We start from the raw sequence: 22,295 nt of genomic DNA, 5'->3' as shown, positions 1-22,295 counted from the left end.
ACTTTTTGCAAAATTGTTAATTTGAAAATATTCTAATTCAAGTTTTTACCAAACTCAAACTTTTGAGAGTTAACTCAAAAGTGAAACTTGGTGAGCTTCTACAGAGGCCACTCAGTGTAATGTGTGTTTTTGACTTTCAAGTTTTTTTTGAATTTTCATATTTTTAAAAATGTTTAGAAAAATAAATGGAACAATCCAGTTTTACATATGAACTCATGTTTTCTCCGGGACTCAATGCAATTCAATTAATAAACTGCTGTCCCAATATTTATTAGCTTCATTAACACAAAAAGTAGAGTGTGCTGACCAAATAGGGATCAGGTTCGGGAAGAGGTAGAGGTTGGTTTCCTATCTGCCTGAAGATAGTTTCAAAGATCAAACTCCAGCCATGTGTTCCAATATGACAGCTATAATACATGAGTTGTTTTGATGGCCCTATGTTCTCCACAAGCCACTGTAGTATTATCATTAGGGGTCTTTAAAAGAACATTTAAGAAACTTGTAAATACCTTTATAGGATAGCATGGGTAGAGATTCTCACAGGTAGACTTGCAGTCCACACTGCCTATTGCAAGTGTCTTACTGACACTCTGTGGTGTAAAAGCAATGTCATGGTCAATGTATTGCCCCCACTCAATAATTATGTGAGAATATAAGTCATCTTCCTGGCAAGCTATGCTGGATGCATGAATTATCTTCCTAGTTACCTCCCGAACCTGGAAAATAAATATAAATGCCTGTTTATACAAAATACACTGCAAAACTGGCATTGGATATAAAAACATTGGTATTTAAAGAACAACACATTTATCTAGAGAAGTAGCAATAAGAAAGGAACAGAACAAAGAAAGAAGGGAAACAAGAGTTTCAGAATAAGTGATGTAAAGATTCAGAAGGAAAAATATAAAAAAAAAAATAGAGACAGAGGTAAACTTTGTAGCATTGTCAAGTTCACTGGTGCCGCCAAGATTCCATGTTTACTATTTATGTTTATATCCTTAGTTATATAGATATATAAAATCAGTGTATGACTTTACCCAAAGTATGTTTTAATATATGTGAATATAAAGTAGGTTTAAAACCTGTCTACTTAAAGTTAAAATTCCTATTTTTTCTATTATTTCAGTTCAGTGATGGCCTACTGGTGACTCAGCAAATGTTGCTTTAAATGCAACCCTGAAATGCAGCCCTGAACATTTTCCAGTTGTTGGGGTTGCTAAGAAAGCAAGGCCAACTGTAGCCCATGTCTAATAGGGGGGTCAAACCAAGTGATGAGGAAATGCTTTGAACAAAATCAAAGCGCAAAACGCATTTTATGAAAGCTCAGCTTTTTAACAGAGATATGTATAGTAGTATAAAAAAAATGTTGATGTTACTTTGTCAACCAACTTAGTATTTCCTTACCTGAGGGAGATGATACCCATTGTATAAAAAATCATCATTCCATCCCTTTGGTTCACTTATTCCATCTTCATATTGCGCAGGAAGCCAACGAGCCAAAAGAGAATTTGCAGTTCCCCAGACAGGATTGTTTCTAATGCAGCAAATCATGTAAAACATTGTTGGATCACTTATCAAGAAAAACTGTTTCATTTTAAAAGGCTGGTATGAGAAACCTCCACTCTGGGATCAAGTAGTTATGCTGTTGGGGTCCCTAACTTTTTTTACCCTTGACCAACATTCAGACACAAGCATGAAAATGTTTATTTCAGGCAGTTCTCCAGAAATGTTATGGACAGCTAAGAGCTGGTAGTGATTTACACTTGGGAGGGGGGAATTTTTCCCATTCCTGGGTTAAAATGTTTTTCTGACACTTCAATAACTGTCAGGATTCCCTAGTTATAAAAGGGGAATCCAACATATGCTTGTCATCTTTTGGTTCCCTTACTGGAGGAGGTGATGCTGAAGGACCTGGGACAAAGGGACATTCCAGTAGGTGTAAAAAGTGTTCAAAGTTGTGTAATAGGTCACTCTAGAAGAGAGAGTTAGAATCAGGGTTTGTAGTATTGACGCCTGCTGCTGCTAGTATTGAGGCTCAATCGGTCAAGCTCAGGAATAGAGAGATCCCTGGAGTAATACACTGCTGTGAGCTTTGCCTAGTGCTATGGATTTTGTCACTAAGGCAATGAGTACATCCTGAGTACATCCTATAGCTGAAATAGTTTGAGTCTGAAGAATGAAATTATTGAAAGTGACTATAAAGTGACGTACCATTAAATCAGCACCTACTGTAAAGTTATTTGATCAATAAAGAGTTTCATTTGTTTTTAAGTACTAGTGACACCCAAGTTAGAGTAATTAATCTTTGTGTGAATTCAATGTGGTTAACTGTCCCTCAAACAGTAGGGCCCACCTAAGAGGAGAAATTCAATTTAAACACATGCTCTACCTGGAGTTTCAGGGAGTTGTCAGTGCCCGAAGCCAGCCTGGTTAAGACCTGTACAGGTACAAGGTACGAGTAAGAGGCCCATTTCCTAAAATCTGTAAAACTAGGTATCTGTAGTAGTCCTTTAGATGGAGCCGTTGAGTCACAAAGAAAGTAGAAACAACCAAACAAACCAAATATGGACATAAACTGCTCAGCTTTTGCTGATCATTTAATTCTTTTTTAAATAATATATATAGCATACAGTATATATCAGATTCTGACACTGCACCACAGGTTTCTTTGATGAAATAAAAGTATAAGGGAGGTGGAGAAGTACACTTAGCTCTTTATCCTCTATTAGTGTCAGAACTACGCAATAACTGCCATTTAGTGGATTCTTAATAAACAGCATTAGAAACGGCTTATTATATTTACAATGCAAAAAAAACCTTTTCACAGCCTTGTATAATGTATAGCAAGTGGGAAGAATCACATATAAGTAAGTCAATGCAACCTAATGAAAAATATGTTACTTTCATACAAAACATGGATTAACGTCATGGTTTTACCAAGAACTTCATGGTGGGAGAATATAAGCACGAGGGAAGATTTCATGCACAATCGTAATTCTAAGAAACATTACAACCTGGTACATGTGTCCTTCTTAGAAACATTTTTGATGCTACCAGTGTAAAACCAATGCATTGCTTTTTAGGTTTTCCTATTTCACAGATAATCATTTTCCATCTCCGCCATGATCAACACTTTGTACTAAACTAATTAACCAAAATATGCTAGTCATTAGCAATTCAATGAAATATCATCAATTCTAAAAGAGAAAAAAAAATGTGCTCAAGTCATTTCCTTAAATGACACAATAATATTTCATATAGTTTACTTTGAGCGCATTTGTTTTCATCAGGAAAAAAAACGTCTTATTTGCTTGAATTGTTTCAAAACAAATTATCAATGATTAATTATTTCTGCGAAATTGTTTTTTAGACAGGCAATTAAATGTGTTACAATTCTTTAAACATTTACAAATTAAGTCATAATAGCATCTTAGCAATGTTATAGGCTAGAATTAAAAAATGAGGCCTCTGCTTAACAATGTCATTATAAGGTGATGAGTAATGCCTTTCATTTCATTTCAGAAAGACCTCATAAATAATGGCATAGACATTTTGGTAATGTAAAGTTAGTTTTGCTAATTATCCAAACAAAAATGTTCTGAGATGTTATGAGATTATGATACTTTTATTTGACTAGCTTTAAAAACATACCACAAAACAAGGAAGTTGATTTATCCGTTTTGGAAGTGAGTGTTTTAAATTAAACGTATAATAAGAATTTCTGCAAATGTTTGGGTTTTTTTGTGGTAGCATTTTTACCCTTGATCATATTTAAGAGAAACCTGAATGGGTAAAACGTTAATGGTGGTTAATAGTGATGGGTGAATTTATTCGCCAGGCGCGAATTTGCGGCGAATTTGCGCGTTTCGCCACCAGTGAATAAATTCGCGAAACGCCCGCGAAAATTCGCGGCGCCAAAAACGGGCGTCGGCATCGGAAAAACGGGCACCGGCGTCAAAAACGAGACGCCGGCGCATATTCGCCCATCACTAGTGGTTAATAAAGTCATTTCAATGAGGCTGTAAAATCATGCCTGTTCTAATAATGTTAAAAAAAATCACACTTCTAACTTCCTTGAATGCTTTTGATACTACCCCCCCTCATTGATTTGAGAATTTAGTTTGAAAATGTTTTCTTTTAATTTTCTACACTTTCATTTGATAAATCTTGAAAATTTCAAGTTTGAAAAAACACTTGTTTTTGCCTTAAATCAGAGAAAATGCAACCTTGGATTTTGGTGAATTTGTGTCGAAATCAAAGTAAAATTTGAGTTAGCTATGGTTATAAGCTCTTGCAAGTAAAGCTGGCAAATCCTCTTGTTTCATTGTATTCCCTTGTTGCTATAAGAAATCTATATAACCATGGATAATATCAACAATAGTGCTGTTGGTCTAAGCCCTGCAAAGTCATTATAGGACTGCCTACACAGTCTCCAGTTTAAATGTAGAAATTGTACGAATAGTGACAACTCCTGCAGATAATAATGAATGCAAATTTAGAATTATGAATTGTTGAGTTGTGCAGCAGAATAAAGATGTTCAAGGTTTTCAGCAGTGTAAGGAGTTCAAGGGCAAGCACTGTATACTGTATGTTTTAAAAATTATTATAGAAGGATGTTTGTGAAGCCCTTGAGCAAGAGGGGACCTTGGAAGACTTAATTTGGTCAATGAGCCCCAAGTTGCTAAAATGCATCCAACACTTTCTTAATACTATACAATTATTCTGCCAGTGCATCTAATATACTTTCTTTATATGGCACTTTGTTGGGGGGTGAAAGAAAACACTTTAAGGCTGGATGTAATCGGGGTTCATATGAACCATGTGTAGATTGAAAATATAATAAACACTGACTGAATGGTATTTTAAGAGCATGTAAATAAATAATTTCTGTAAGACAAGCTGTTAGAGAAGACATGGAACTATCTATATGATTAGCTACACATTTTAACTATTTTATATGTAGAAGCATGGATCACTTCAGCCAAACTGGAAATGCTATCTCAGCATTTACCTCCAGATGAGGCCATCAGGATTCCAATTTTTTTCAGTCCAGGCACCATTTTTAGCGCTAAATCCCGTCACTATTTTATGCAGTACATTGTTTCTGATAGACTAAGACCGTTGCACTCTATCACCATCTAGAGGCAGGACTTAACACTAAAAATTTCTCAATGACACATTGCCACAAAATCCCAATGGCTTCATCTGTAGGTGCCTACATTTGTGCACAAAAAATCCCCATTTGGGCAGTGGTTTATTTATGTACTGTACTAAACTTAGCCTTAGCATTAAAGCAGTTGCACTCCAGTGCCATGTTGCATAATGACACAATATTATAGCAGCAATTACAGTTTTCACAGGGTACTAACTAAGGATAGCCTTTAGAGGCATGTGTCTAAGTGTAACTGGGCTAAGGTGCTCAATTCCAATGGCCTAACACAGAGAATATACATTGGAGAAATATGTAAGTAAACAAGTTGGCTGTAAGCAAACTGGTGGGTATGGGGTAACAGGGGTGGTGACTGATGTCCTTGCTCCAATACTACTTGATCCCTCACCCTCAAAATTCAAAAATGTATATTCAGCAGCATTGTGTCAAGCATTGTTGAGGCATGTGCATAGATGCAACTAGGACAAAAGGAATAATTACGATCACCTAGGACAGTGGAGGTATAATGAATTAATACCTGAGAGAGCCGATGGGTGGGCAAGTAAATGGTTAGGTGAGGAGCTAGGGGACTGATGTCCTTGATCTAACACTACTTGACTTGGCTCTGAGTTTTTGGCCTCAAAACCAAACCCATTTGCAAATAGAGCAGCACTGTTGGACATTAAATTCACTAGAATGTAAGACTGCTGTCCTCTGGCCAAAAAAGGGCAGAAGAAATAACCAGGCAACTACAGCTTTAGCCCCATAATGAAATATATGATAAAGCCCGCCAGAGTGATTCATGTGTGTTGTGTTCACTATATCTGTCTAACGTTAAATACAATTCAACTGTATCTTTGTCTTTTATACATAATACGCTGCCTATTAAATGCTGATTATTCCCTGTCACTATAAGACAAATATAGACATTAAAGCCATTCATCCATTAGTGATTATGCCCTAACAGATCTCTGAAGCTGAAATCTGCATTAAAAGAGGTAATCATAGTGTGAAAGGACCACACAATGGAAGCATCACTGTAAAAAAACTCAACCAACTACTATGGTGCCCAGTACCTTTCCATCAAGTAGGGGTTATTGGCTTGGGTTTGTTCTATTTGTTCTATCATCATCTGAGAAATAAAGGCAAACTCCATCACTCATAAAAAAATTGTATACCTAGCTGTTCTTTCTGTAATGTATTTCTATAATGCCATGCTGGGCTAATTCACAATTGAATCCAGATTCTCAAATGTTCCTACAATGAAAGAACTGTTTTGGTGCTCATGTTTTCCTGCCCATTGGAACCCAAAAGCCATGCTGAACTTGAGGCTTTAATTACTAACTCTGCTTGCATATAGGTATCATACATTATATATATATATATATATATATATATATATATATATATATATATATATATATATATATATATATATATATATATATATATATATATATATTAATAAACAATGCAATCAGATATACAGTACAATATAAAAATGACAGAGGCACCCAGTGGTGTAAACAAGGGGTGTATTTACTAACACTCAACTTTTTATAAAGAAAAATTCAACTCCCAAACCCCAATCCTCTTAATTTACCAATAAAACTTCTTGAAAAAATCAGTGCAGGAAAAAGTTATCAAGAGAAAGAAAGAGGCCACTCTGATGTTCTTCTGTTTAGGAAAGATGTAAGAAAGTGTTAGGTTTCTAATTTTTTTTCTAAGCAGAAGAACATCAGAGCAGCCTCTTTCTTTCTCCTGACAACTTTCTTGACTACTTGGTGGTCAGAGTGGTTGGAAACTGACCAGCAGGTTGAGCTGTTGTAACAAAATTAATTCATATTAACAGTATATGTATTCCTTAATTTCTCGGAATTAAAAAGAAATTACTGTACATTGCAGAAGTGCTTAGAATATCCCACTCATCAATTTTACATTCACTTATTTTAAAGGTTTACTTATCCTTTAAGAGGCACAGATCTTCCATTGTGCTGCTTGTGGGTTTAGGCTGGCACAGAGCCCCAAACATAATGCTTAGCATTTCTTGCCTACATTTTACTTCTAAGGTAAGCATTTGTTCTCATTTAGGAGTTTTCTTTAAACAGTTATTATCAGTCTGTTTATTATGTAAACATATACAGTAAATGATTAACCATTATAGAGAAGTTATTAGCTATATATATAAACGGTGAAATGAAATCATAACCATATACCTGTTGTTGCAAGCCCCAGTAATGTGTCTGTATTTCCTGGCCAAGCAATTGTTAGGACAGACTGGTGAGAAGGATTGTGGGACACACCCTGTTAGGTTGGCAATCACTGCATCAAATGGGGATCCTTGAAAAAAAATGATGAATGTTTTTAAGAATTAAAGAAGCCAATAGTTCTAAGGAATGACATTCTTATGCAATTTATGCATACACTACATAACATTCATAATAGAGATTGAGGCGAGAAATAAGGCATGGATGAATATGTTCTGCAAGGGTAGAGACAAAAATTCATGATACTAAAACATGGCTGTGCATAGGTGAAAATTCATCAAGGGTCGAATTTCGAGGGGTTAAATCCCTCGAAATTCGACTGGGGAATAGAATCGAATAGAATCGAATAGGCAATTCGAGCGAATTTACGCGCTGGTGAATAGTCGAATTGGCTAATATTCGCAGGCGAATAGGGGCTCGATCGAATATTCGCTCGAAGGATTTTCATTCGAGTGAATGCCTTTTTATTCAATCAAAAACTTGGAAAACAAGCCCATGGGACTTTCCCATAGGCTTTTAAAGCAATTCGGTAGGTTTTAGGTGGCAAAGTAGGCAGTCGAAGTATTTTTAAAAGAGACAGTACTTCGACTATCGAATGGCGAATAGTCGCAGCGTTTTTGCACTCGATCTATTCGAATCATTCTACTCAGGCGAATTTACGCCAATTCGATAGTCGAGGAGCACAAAAAACTACTCGAAATTCAAAGTTTTTTTACTTCGAATCCTTCACTCGAAGTTAGTGAATCGGCCCCATTATGTATATAATAAAGGAAATGGGGGAACATTCAGTAAAGAAGAGGCTCTGAAGAAAATCAGAGACCTGTGGAGTTAGAACTGTGGAAGGGGAGATCCTATGGGTTGAGCAGCATGTGGAATTCTCTTAAACTTAATGGAATATTTGAATTCATACAGATAGAATTAGAATGTGAATGTGTATGTGAAGTTATGTGATTTTTTTTAACTCTAACTAATTCAAATGTATTCACAACTCGAATGGGAGGTTATTTATGAAAAAACTCAACAATCGAACGTCTAACATTCGATTGTTGAATAGGAATGACCCGGAAATTTGAATCTAGTTTGAATTGAGTTTTCCTCCGATAAATAATCTTGAATGTCACAAAGGCAATTGACATCTTCAACTGGTTGAACGGACCTCGGCCATTGACTAATACATGAACTTTGCAGGTTTTAGGTGGTGAAGTATCGAATTAGAACTGTTTCCAGTGTGATAAATCTCACATTCAAAATCGAGTCAGTGGTTTTAAATTTGAAATTGTGAATTTTGACCAAAAAAAATTGAAATTCGAATTTACCATTTGAACCTTAGCAAATCTGCCTCTAAATGTTCCCGTTATTGTTTTCCTATTATTGTTCTAATACTTAAACATTAGGTCACATAAATCAAAGTAGAACATGCAACTTCACAAAAATGGACTTATTTTAAAGACAGAATTATGCTGCTTACTGACCACTTTCTTTTCCCTAATTGTGAGTTTTCTCAGTCATATTAATGTGGGTGATCATTTTTTCCCCCAAAAAGTAGAAACCTTGGCAACAATCAGCCCCTTAATACCCTGCATGGAAATGAACCCAAGTGCTGAGCCACCTCAGATTTTTATAACTCTTTATTTGTGATAATTATAAGCATATATCAACAAATGAATAAAATCATAGAAGTGTATAAAAAAGTAAATGAAAATTACAGAATAAGTGATGGGCGAATTTGCGGTGAATTTGCGCGATTCGCGGCGAATTTGCGCGATTGGCCGCCAGCGAATAAATTCGCGAAACGCCCACGAAAATTTGCCAGCGTCAAAACATTTTTTTTCGAAAAAACGGACGCCGGCGTCAAAAAAACGGGCGCGGTGTCAAAAACGAGACGCGGATGCCGTTTTGCGAATTTTTGCGCAAATTCGCCCATCACTATACAGAATTAATTAAATCCAGACTAAACAAATCAAATTAAATTAAATCAGTGCATAGTTTGATTACAGACAATTATGGACATAATCATTCCCATGGCAGCCACCTCATATTTTAATCTCTGGTAAATGTGTATCACTAATCATCTACATTTTATTTTTGTTTTGTTATTTTACACCACTTGACCTTTCACCCTCAGCCATCCCAATGAACCCCATTGTTACATACCTTGATGAAACACCAGGAGCCAGAATTGGAGTACATTTTATTATCAATTAAATAGCCAGTTTCACCCCAAGCAAATATTCAAACCACAAATTCAATAAGAGATGGCTACTATGCTTTGCCATTCCTCACTGAAGACTTGAAATCAGCACTATGTCATTATTTCCACCACTGAGAATTAGGTTGCCTCTACCGACAGAGAGGATGGACCCCAAATCTGCTATGAGCAGGAGCTGTATCTCGAACCATGAGAGAGGTTCAGCAGCCCTGCTGGTCGTCCTGAATCATCAGTGTCTGGATGATAGGAAATCTAAGCAGGCTGTCACCTAGCACAAGCAGTAGCAGCGTCTGTATCAATCAACCCACCGTGCAGTCACAGGAGAGAACCTCCTTTCTCCCTCTTCTAAATTTACCTGTGCAGTACTCTGACAAGCTCCTACCACTGCTGTGACATATAAAACTTAAAATACATTATCATATATCCACTGTTTTGAACCAGAGGAAGGCAAAAACCCCAGCCTGAAGCCAGTGCCAATTATGCCTCAAGAGGGAAAAAAAATCCTTCCTGACCCAGTGGTGATCGGAAACATTCCCTGGATCAAGCATTTGACATTCATTTAACATTTTTCATCTGTCTACACAAATGAGGAATCAGTAAGTGAAGGTTTCCTTCTTAACAGTCCCAATTCTAGTAATACAACTAATGATGCATGGTTCACACATGAAGAAATTCAAAAGAGACTAGAACATGTTAAGATTAACAAAGGTCCAGGGCCAGATGGTATTCATCCCAGGGTAATTAGCGAGCTTAGCTCTGTGATTGCCAAACCTCTTTACTTAATTTTTCAGGATTCATTGAGATCTGGCAAAGTGCCGTGAGACTGGCGAATTGCTAATGTGGTGCCTCTATTCAAAAAAGGATCCCGTTCTCAGCCTCAAAACTATAGGCCAGCTAGTCTGACGTCAGTGGTAGGAAAGCTTTTCGAAGGGTTAATAAAGGATAAGATACTGGACTTCATAGCAAATCATAATACTATGAGTTTGTGCCAGCATGGTTTTATGCGTAATAGATCTTGCCAGACTAACTTAATTTCTTTTTATGAGAATGTAAGTAGAGACCTCAATTCTGGGATGGCAGTGGATGTGATTTACTTAGACTTTGCTAAAGCATTTGATACAGTGCCACACTAAAGGTTACTGGTTAAATTAAGGAATGTTGGCCTGGAACATAGTATTTGTACCTGGATAGAGAACTGGCTAAAAGATAGACTACAAAGAGTGGTGGCAAATGGAACATTTTCTAATTGGACCAGTGTTGTTAGTGGAGTACCGCAGGGCTCTGTGCTAGGTCCCTTGCTTTTCAACTTGTTTATTAATGACCTGGAGGTGGGCATTGAAAGTACTGTTTCTATTTTTGCAGATGATACTAAATTGTGCAGAACTATAGGTTCCATGCAGGATGCTGCCACTTTGCAGTGATTTGTCTAAACTGGAAAACTGGGCAGCAAACTGGAAAATTAGGTTCAATGTTGATAAATGCAAGGTTATGCACTTTGGCAAAAATAATATAAATGCAAGTTATACACTAAATAGCAGTGTGTTGGGAGTTTCCTTAAATGAGAAGGATCTAGGGGTCTTTGTAGATAACACGTTGTCTAATTCTGGGCAGTGTCATTCTGTGGCTACTAAAGCAAATAAAGTTCTGTCTTGCATAAAAAAGGGCATTAACTCAAGGGATGAAAACATAATTATGCCTCTTTATAGGTCCCTGGTAAGGCCTCATCTGGAGTATGCAGTGCAGTTTTGGGCTCCAGTCCTTAAGAGGGATATAAATGAGCTGGAGAGAGTGCAGAGACGTGCAACTAAATTGGTTAGAGGGATGGAAGACTTAAATTATGAGGGTAGACTGTCAAGGTTGGGGTTGTTTTCTCTGGGGGGGAAAAAGGCGCTTGCGAGGGGACATGATTATACTTTACAAGTACATTAGAGGACATTATAGACAAATGGCAGGGGACCTTTTTACCCATAAAGTGGATCACTGTACCAGAGGCCTCCCCTTTAGACTAGAAGAAAAGAACTTTAATTTGAAGCATCGTAGGGGGTTCTTCACAGTCAGGACAGTGAGGTTGTGGAATGCACTGCCGGGTGATGTTGTGATGCTGATTCAGTTAATGACTATAAGAATGACTTGGATGGTTTTTTGGACAGACATAATATCAGAGGCTATTGTGATACTAAGCTCTATAGTTAGTATAGGTATGGGTATATAGAATTTAATTAAAAGTAGGGAGGGGTGTACAGATGAAGCCACTTGGATTTGTGAGATAAATGCGTCATGACTCAGGGTTAATTGAAGAAACTGCGTTATCTAAAGTCATCTTAACTCATTTAATGCATTTAACCTTTCCATTAGCATACCAAAGCACCATTGTGAACAATGGTGAATGCTTTAATTAGATGGGATGTTGTGACGCAGTTTTCTGTGTTAAATGAGATAAATGGGATATCTGTGTTTAGTTATTCTGTGTCAAACAGACAAACCAAAGTGGCTGCATCTGTATGTATGGATGCTGGGTTTTCATTTGGAGGGGTTGAACTTGATGGACTTTGTCTTTTTTAAACCCAATTTAACTATGTAACTATGTAACTATGTAACTATGTAACTATGTAACTATGTAACTATGTAACATGAATAATACCATGCAGACTCTGACATTTATACTGTATACCCTGCCCCCTGACTGTTTTTCGGACCCAAAAAAGGTGGCAACCCTAATCACAGCTGCATCTGATTCTGCCAATCTTTAAATATAAACCAGTATAATCTGGCTGCTGGCCATTCAGATCCCTTGTCATGAAGCCCCTGCGTTTATAGCTCCAGGGCTTTCCTTTATATTTCTATTTTATGTGCTTTAGAGCACACATAAATATTAATTTAGTACCATTACCTTACAATAAGTAGCTGAAAGATGAGGGTGTTAATGTATAACACTCAGTTTTATTAGCATGCCAAGGATTATATATCTTGAGCAGGCCTGCTAAATAAAAGACTTTTATACTAATAACAAGGCAAATGCTTTATTTTTCCTTATACCAAATTAATTTATAGAATTGACTGTGATGTATTTTTACTTTCTTATTGTGTGATAATTTCATTTATTTTATAGTATATTGTTTATGGAAGATGAATCCCAGGGTGGCAAAGTAAATGATAAAATATGAGTTGCCATTAAAGATTTCCTAAATACATTATTGTACTAAATGAATAATTTAACAAGCCTAACGTTCCATGACAGTAATATCTTGAGTTGTGGCACTATTGTAACCTTTACTAAAGACAAATGCAAACGATTGCAAGCACTGTAGTTAAACCAGTCAGCAGAAAGTCACATATTTGCATTTGCGTTACAAATTTGGTTACCAGTTATGGACACGGTTTCACTTTTTGGATATCTTTTGGAAGTTTTTTCTGTATGACTCGAATTTCTCAAACACATGGATAAGTACTCAGAGGCTGGGTTAGAAATTAGAATCATTCACAATGGAGGAGTTGAGACACCAAAATATATTTTGTGATTTTTTTATTTTTTATTCTTTAATGGAAGGTCATCTCTTTCTTTAGGAAGAGTTTTACATTTCCTATTTTCTTCAGCTAAGTTCCATGCATAATCACTCTAAAACACCAGAATAAATTGCGATAACCTCCCATTTAAAATTGCCCAACCTGGGCGATTATTTACTGTGATCCCTGGACACCCCTGGTGCACCCCTTAGTATTCATTCAAAAATCACTTGCTTTTTTACATCCACCACAAGTTACAGAGTGCAGTGCCTGTGCTAACTCACCTTGCTTGTGTAAATGACAGACAAGGTAGGGGATGGTTGGGGGAGCAGAAGATGGGATGCCAACATGCAGGATATGGGCATGCCAACGCTCCTCCTTTCATGTTTACAGTTGGTTGACTGAAATTAGACCACATTTTCAGCTATCCATGAAGCCTAAAGTAATTCTATTTAGCTACTGTGTACTATACAAAATTATGGTACTTGACCCCACAAGGGATCTTCCAGCTCTACAAAACATCTTGCTTCTGCGAAGGGTATGAAAAAGGGCAAAAAATTGTTGGGCAAAAATTATGCTATTTAGATGTTTAAAATCACCATACAGCATTTATGGCATGTGTGGTGTTTATATAAATGGCCTGTAGATGTCACAGTGCTCAGACTTATACTGTGCATATTTCCTGGTAGCTTAAAAGTGAAAGTGAAAGTTACTGCTGTGTAATGCCTGCATGACTCTGCTAATAAAGCACTGTTATACTCTCCTCATCCTCGGCTACCCAAAACATAACAAATGGTGACAAGGATGGCTCTTCTACCTCTGCAGCAGCCTGCGCCTTTTCTTCCAAACCCTGGTGAGCCTACCATACCTTTTACTGCTTGGATTTGTTTGTTTGAAAATTACATTATTGCTGCTGACCAAGGGGAGATTTCTGCTGCTAGAAAGCTTGCTTTACTTATTCACTGCCTGGGAGCAGAGGGACAGCATATATTCTATACATTACCTTTACCTGATGATACTTATGAAACTGCTGTTACTGCTACAAAGAACTTTTTTGTGCCAAGAGTAAATGTGGTTGGTGAAAGATATAAATTCTGACAACGTGGACAACGTAATGGTGAATCCACAGAACAATTTTTAGCAGCTTTGAGATAGCTGGTTGTTACCTGTGAGTTTTTGAATCTAACAGATGAAATGCTAAGAGACCAAATAGTGGAAAAAACAAACTCAACTCGCATTAGAGAGAATCAGAAAACTACCTGTATGGACCCAGGACTATGTGATGTGAATAATGTATATTATTGCTTTAAGATGCATTGTTGTTGTTTATTACATTTGCCCAAATGCTTTCCTACTAGGGAATATGTGGTGTTTATACAAATGGCCTGTAGATGTCACTGTGCCCAGGCTTATACTGTGCATATTTCCTGGTAGTGAAAAGTGAAAGTTACTGTTGTGTAATGGCTGCATGATTCTGCTAATAAAGCACTGTTATACTCTCCTCATCCTTGGCTACCCAAAACATAACAGCATGTTTTGCTAAATAATTTGATGCCTTGAACCTCAAAGTAATATGGTAATTGGTCTACTACATTACTTACTTTCTCTGCATTAATAATCTGCTTGACCCTATGCAGTCCGACCTGCACACTCCACTGAGACTGCTTTTTGTAGAGTTGAAAAAGACCTCCAGACTGCTAAGGCCAAAGGACATTACTCTATTCTCATTCTCCTGGAATTATCTTCTGCTTTTGATACTGTTAAAAATTCTGTCCTAATGCAAATTCTTCATTTAGTCAGTATTTGGGATTGAACTGCATCTCTTCCAACCTTTGTAACCACTCCTTCTCTGTTGCTTTTGAAAACATCCTCTCCCCCCATTCATCTTAATGTGGGGGTGACTCAGGGTTCTATACTTGGTCCTCCTTGTATGCTCTCACTATAGGAGACCTTATATCTTAATTTGGCCTTAAATATCACCTGTATGCTGATGACATTGAGATATATTTAGACACCCCCTTGACATTCAGACCCAAAATGCAGACCGTATAGTAGCTATCTCTTCCTGGATGAACCAACACCACCTCAAGCTCAACTTGGCCAAAACTGAGCTCATGGTCTTTACAGCCAAACCTAGCCCATCTTTTGGTCATCTTTGACCAGTCCCTCTCCTTCTCTAATCATGTTAAAAATACTGCCAAAACTTGTCACTTCTTCCTCCGTAATATAGCCAAGATACTGTATGGCCCTCTCTTTCACAAACAACAGACAAAACACTAATCCATGCCGTTATCCTATCCCTTTGCAATCTCCTACAAACTGGTCTTCATGACTCCCATTTCCCTCCCCTACAATCAATCTTAAACTCTACTTAGAACATTAGTCTAGTCTAGTGCACTTTTCCCCCTCCAATTCTTGACTGTTAGCCACTCAAGCACTTAGACTGTAAGCTCTATGGGTCAGGGACCTCCTTTCCACTGTGTCTCTTACCACATAGTACTTGATCTTTTTGTCCTTATGTTAGTTCTGTGTATATTTATTGTATTTATTGTGTGACTTGCCCTCCCTTTTTGACGTCAACTCAACATGCTTTCTTTGATTATGCAAACTAACTCTAGAGCTAAAACACTTATGTATTCAACAATAGGGTATATTTTTTAGCTCAGCATATGTAACTAAAATATTAATTTAATTTGTCCATAAATAGAAAATATTGGGTCTCCAACAACACCAGTTGAATTACTGCATACCAGGAACTCAGTATTATATTTGGTATAATCCAGAAAATGAAGTTCCAAGGTTAAGCCACTGCTATTTGCAATTCCATAGATATAAGTGACGTGTGTTTTTATGGGGATAATAGAGTATCATGCCCCACAGGAATCCGATAATTCTAAGAGTACTCATTTGTTTTTGTGTATCATAAATTGCTAATATTTCTTAGGCAGCACGTTTGTAAACTCTGGATGGAAACATCAAGTAAATACTGTACATATCAGTAAGACATTAGCAGCGGCAATGATCCAAATGTAAACACTTTAAAATGTGTACCTTACCTTGGGACGTTGAGTTTAATTTCACAGCATAAGAAAACAGAATGCTTGCCATTGTGAAAATTTCAAGGAGATTAAATATTTTCATTATCTAAAATAAAAAACATGAGATGTGAAGCCTTAAAAATGATAATTTAAAAAAATAATGTCTGAATAAAATAGAATAGGGTGACAAATGTGGAAGTCATCCCTTCAGTTGCTAGAAAGCCAAGTAATGTAGGTGGTGGGCAGGCAGGGCCTTCAATGTATGTCGAATCTCCTTTATTTAAAGTTAATTTTGTACTAACATGAATTTTTTATGTATCCCTGTAATTGCCCTGCAGGTATGGAATCTGTTATCTGGAAACCAATTATCCAGAAAGCTCAGAAATATGGAAAGACCATCTCCCATTTTATCAAAATTGTCCACATTTTTATTAATTATTTCCTTTTCTCTGTAACAATAAAACAGTACCTTGTACTTGATCCAAACTAAGATATAATTAATCCTAATATGTCTATTGGGTTTAATTAAAGCCCCAGGTCCCAAACATTCTGGATAACAGGTCCAATACCTGTATAGATAGATGATAGATAGAGGATAGAGATATATGATAGAAAGAAGATCTAATAGATAGATAGATAGATAGATAGATAGATAGATAGATAGATAGATAGATAGATAGATAGATAGATAGATCATATCAATGTTGCTGTCTTTTTTATAGTTAAGTCAGAGAAAGAAAGAAAGAAAGAAAGAAAGAAAGAAAGAAAGAAAGAAAGAAAGAAAGAAAGAAAGAAAGAAAGAAAGAAAGAAAGAAAGAAAGAAAGAAAGATTACTGCTAATTTTCAGAATGAGATGTTGTTGAGATGCATGTTCACATTCAATAATACAATGTTATACATTTTTGCACATAATACTGCCCTAGCATACTTTTAACTAAAGGAAAAGTTAAGACAAATAGCTATAGAACATCTAGGTATAAAAATTGAGTTATCCAAAATGAATCAGAGCAAATCTGTTTCCTACCTTTCTTGGGTGATTTTGCAAATGTGGTTTCTCTGTCTGTTCCTGAAACTCTTGTACAATAAAAACAGAAATGCCCCGGGCGGATTTGCGCAGTGCAAGCCTTCCCATGCACCAGTAAGCTTTAAATTGGATAAGGCAATGTAATACTCTCCATCATGGGACATTCAGTATATGCCTAAAGTTCTCATGACTACAAAAGATGATCAGATTTTATTTTGTAAAATGTAAATTTGGTATAATTTGTCCCAGCAAAATCTTATAAATTGGCAGTTCTAAAGGCCAGCCTTAGATCTGAAGTTTTATACTCATGCAAGAGCTACAAATAATGGAAAATATTTTACTGATTAACTGAAATATTTGTTCAAATTCAATACAAATAAATACAAAATTATGACTAAAGCACATCTCTGTAGTGCTGCCAGCAACAACCGTTGAGTTTTCCTTTGAGGAAACGGTAACATACATGTGACATGTCCTGTGTTTTCACATTTGAGTTTGTGTTCCAATATGTACTGTATGTGCGTAAAAGAGAGGAATATGTTTCCATCAGAGAAAGCTATATACCAATATGGTAAATTTAACACAATGGTCTTCTCTCTCTACTCTGTATATATACACAGTATTCAGGACGAGTAGTGATGGATGAATTTGCGACGTTTTGCTTCGCTGAAAAATTCGAGAATTTCACTAGAAATTCGCGAAACAGCGAAAAATTCGCGAACCGGCGCTGGCGTCTCGTTTTTGATGCCGGCGTCTGTTTTTTTGTCACCAGCGTCCATTTTTTTTGGCGAAATTGCTCTGGTGTCCAAAAACGGTCACTGGCATCCATTTTTTTTTTACGCTGGCGAATTTTCGCTAGTGAATTTTCGCGGCCGTTTTGTGAATTTATTCACTGGCCGCGAATCGCACAAATTCGCTGTGAATTCGCACCTGGCCAAGAAAGGATGAGTAAAAATTAAACAACATCCACTTAAGAGTGTTTCCTCATTTTATTCTCTTTCAGTTCCTCAGTTGAATAAAAGAAGAAAAATGCATATATGTATACTTACATACATGGGGGCTTATTTACTGTATTAAAGGAGAACTAAATCCTAAAAATGAATGTGGCTAAAAATACCATATTTTCTATATTGAACTTATTGCACCAGCCTAAAGTTTCAGCTTGTCAATAGCAGCAATGATCCAGGACTTCAAACTTGTCACAGGGGGTCACCATCTTGGAAAGTGTCTGTGACACTCACATGCTCAGTGGGCTCTGATTGGCTGTTGAGAAGCTAAGCTTAGGGCTCGTCACTAATTATCCAGCAGAAAATGAGGTTGGTCTGTAATATAAGATGATGCTACAGGGCTGATTATTAAATTCTGATGCTAATTGCACTGGTTTCTGTGCTGCCATGTAGTAATTATCTGTATTTATTACTAATCAGCCTTATATTGTGACATTTATATTCTATGTGTACTGTATATTGTGAGTGGGTCCCTAAGCTCAGTAAGTGACAGCAGCACAGAGCATGTGCAGCGAATCAGCAGAAAAGAAGATGGGGAGCTACTGGGGCATCTTTGGAGGATTGTTTTGCCTCTTTTCCATTATCTGGAAACTCGTTATACAGAAAGCTCCGAATTACAGAAAGGCCATCTCCCATAGACTACATTTTATCTAAATAATCCAAGTTTTTAAAAAGTATTTCCTTTTTCTCTGTAATAATAAAACAGTTCTTTGTACTGGATCCAAACTAAGATATAATTAATCCTTATTGGAGGCAAAATCAGCCTATTGAGTTTATATAATATTTACATGATTTTCTATCAGACTTAAGGTATAAAGATCCAAATTATGGAAAGCCCCAGGTTCTGAGCTTTCTGGATAAAAAGTCCCATACCTGCATTTATATATATTTATATACTATGTATACATACTGTGTGTATATACTGTATGTATATCTATGTATATTTCTTTAAGTGAAAGTGTGTATATAGTTAATACTTGGATTTCAAGGTGAAGGTGCTGCTGAGTGTAATGTTATTGAAAGGCACTGATTTAATCTATATGGTTTTTGGGTCCATAAAGAAAATGAATTCCTAAGTATGTAGATAAAGCAGAATAAATTACTTGGAGGCAGAACACAGATCTTTCCTAAATGAATCAGCGGTATCTTTGAATAATAGCAACACTGCTTCCACATCCTGGAGAAACGAAAACAAAATATCTTTTATGGTCTGTAAGTTGCTCACAAAAGATTAATAAAGAGTCAGAAAGCAACGCAAAAAACCTAAAGAGAGACCAGCGTTCTTCTCTTGCAGGCCTAATGGCAGATTGCATTACATTTCTCTCTTACTACAGGGGAATATATTCTTGATGAGTTACAGTGCCCATGAAATATTAAAACATAGTTGACTTCCTCTCACATTGCCTGTAGCGCTGTCCTGCTTTAAAGGCATAAAAATGTCTTGCGTGTACAGAATTAACTCTCATTTCACACTTTTTTTTTAACATTTATCAGACCTTTATGTTGGAGTACATTAAATCCTTAGCCTTTCTGTGAACTGAGGCAGTTAATTCCAGGCCAGATTTTTCACGCTGAGAGTTTCTATGCTCCTATGGGAAATATGGGTGCCATTGACGTAAAGATGCTGATTTTTCTAAACAGTCTTAGGACTTAAATGAGAACTAAAGCTTAACTAAAGATGTAGGCTTTAAATGTTGTACATTATGTTCTGCGCTTCAGTACCAGCCCAAGGCAACCACAGCCCTTTAGCAGTAAAGATCTGTGTCTCCAAAGATGCCCCAGTAGCTCACCAGGTCCCGAGCATTCTGAATAACAGGTCTAATACCTGCATAGGAAAAAGATTTAAGCAAATGTGCATCTAGTGGAACAGATCGGTACCTCCAGGTGATCACATAATGGACCTGGCTGGTTATAGGAAAAACACATGCTAGCTGACTGTCACAGTTCACTTAGAACAGATTTCCCCAACCTTTTTTTACCAAAACTAAAATAAAAAGCCAAATAAGCCATTTTATAGGCTAATTGGCAGTCTCAAGTGGACCTCTAGCATACATGAGGCTCTACTGGAGCAAACCTGTGTCTTTATGCCTCCAAATATTGAGTTTAAGACAGGAATTTCCAAATGGACTTATTATTTGGCCACTGGGATCAACATCAATTTAAGTTGAGAGCAACATGTTGCTCCTGAGCCACTGGTTGGGGATCACTGACTTAGAGGATAGTTTCTACAATGGTTCAGATGGGTGAATTAAAGACAAAGTACAATCATTAGCACAAAGTTACAAGTACCAAAGTGGAGCCGTTTGGGCATCTTGCAAGCATTGGGTCAATCTCTATGCATGACATTACAGCTCCAGATATATCCTTTTGACTGCACAGCTGGTGCCCCTTCCTCTATGCTTCCCTGGACAGTCTCTGTCTCTCTGACTCTCTCTCCTATTCTGCTGCTGGTAGTCCAATATGGCTTTTAGAGGCATAAAATAATGCCCTTTGGTTCAGTTTTTGTTATCATTAAAACAATTCTATTGTTTTATTCTTAATGCAATCAATGTAAATGCACATTGTGCATTAGCCTCTCTCAGGCCACCACTGCTTTTATGAATTCAGGATGTTTAGTTAGAGCTAACTAAGGCAAGTTGCATATTGGGCTTCATTTATTTATGTGTTTAAACACAAGTGCTAGAGCACTAAGAAGGGACTGAAAATCCTTCCTTTTAGTGCCTATTCAGTAATTATTTGTGTTTGGGAAACAACTGCACTCTGCATTCCATGCTGAATTAGTTGTGTGGTTGCAGAGAACAGCACTGTCCCTTTGCATGCCAGTTGCCTCCCACATCTCAATCCTTATGAATACAGCACTGCTGAATAAAGGCAGCACTGGGCGAAGTACTTGTCCTTTTTAGAGACCTGTGATTGTAGGTAGAGACAGCAATGGACTGGGGGGGGGGGGTCTGGAGCACAGTGGAGCTCCTGCCTGAGGCATCCTTACACCCCCCCGGGCCCATCCCGCCCCTTACACCCCCCGGGACCATCCCACCCCAGCCATAACCCCCCTACAGTGCCGCAACTTCATCTCCCTCATGCGTTCCTCTTCTTTGGCCATGATCTGGTTGGGGGTGAGGTTAGGAAGCAGCACAAAGAGGTCTCAGGCAAGGAGCGGGTCTGGATCTGCAGGACCCACTGTGGTTTTTCCTGGTGTCCCACCGGCCCATTTTTACCTTGGAAGGGGTAAAGTCCAAAGTACAAATGACATAGAGACTTGCATCTGTTGCTCTGCACCTGGAGCATGGTAAATGACAGCAAATTATTTTTATTGGATCTTTTAGTACAAGTAAATTGACTTTATTTAGTATGAATATAGCTATAAATTCAAAACAGAAAAAACCTCTGTAGATATTTTTGTAGTCTAGTACTCTGTATTCACAGCCTGACACATTCCTTTTTTTCTTATTGATACGCAATTCTTTTTCCAAACCCTAAAAATCAAAGAGAGCGAATTGGTAGAATCTGACACCATAACTTCCCCATTGTTATCATTTTATCTTTTCAGATTTCTACTAGTATTAGGGCTCATACACCGCCACTTTTAATGTGTTTGACGCAATATGGACCTTAACGCATCAGCTAATTGCAGTCATTATATTATGCATTATATTAAAGCCGTACTTATGAGCATTTAGAATTGCTTTTTGTTGCATTCATGGGGTTGGTGCTGGTCAATTATTCTGAGGTCTGTCCATTATGTCTCCATGCTGTCCTCTTCTCCACCTATTTTTTTTTTGTATTTCAAGAAAACTTTATTCATAAAGAATAAACAGGTTTACAATAGATATGCATAGAAGTGTCATTTCAGACTATTAATTAGGTTTGTAAACTATTGAAGTGTCAAGATTACTAATCTTATTAGTTTCATGTGATTTCAATCTGCAATTAAGGGGCTTTATAAACCTCTGTGTGGCAACCCTTGTTGCTTGATCATTAAACCTTACAGCCAGATCTAGCTTGCGTTTCTGTAGTCCTGTAAGTCCCTTGCCTGGTTCCTGCCCGTGTTCCTGCCCAGTTTCCTGTTCCGTACCCTTGTTCTTCCGCTCCAGTTC

General features: G+C 37.2%; 1 protein-coding gene across 1 annotated transcript in view; it reads right to left on the bottom strand.

Annotated features, from left to right (window-relative positions):
* Positions 1-16,237, bottom strand: part of tpo.S (thyroid peroxidase S homeolog) — a 55,094-nt gene extending 38,857 nt beyond the window's left edge. The window contains exons 1-4 of the mRNA XM_041564136.1: positions 16,186-16,237; positions 7,366-7,489; positions 1,405-1,534; positions 510-716 (exon numbers count right to left, since the gene is read on the bottom strand). Coding sequence (XP_041420070.1) covers positions 510-716; positions 1,405-1,534; positions 7,366-7,489; positions 16,186-16,237 — 513 coding nt within the window. The remainder of the gene's footprint in view (positions 1-509; positions 717-1,404; positions 1,535-7,365; positions 7,490-16,185) is intronic.
* Positions 16,238-22,295: the final 6,058 nt, after the last annotated feature.

The sequence above is a fragment of the Xenopus laevis genome, chromosome 5S, assembly GCF_017654675.1.
Source record: "Xenopus laevis strain J_2021 chromosome 5S, Xenopus_laevis_v10.1, whole genome shotgun sequence".
Taxonomy (NCBI): Eukaryota; Metazoa; Chordata; class Amphibia; order Anura; family Pipidae; genus Xenopus; species Xenopus laevis.
The sequence above is the reverse complement of the archived record's forward strand: the minus strand, read 5'-3'. Positions and strand labels throughout refer to the sequence as shown.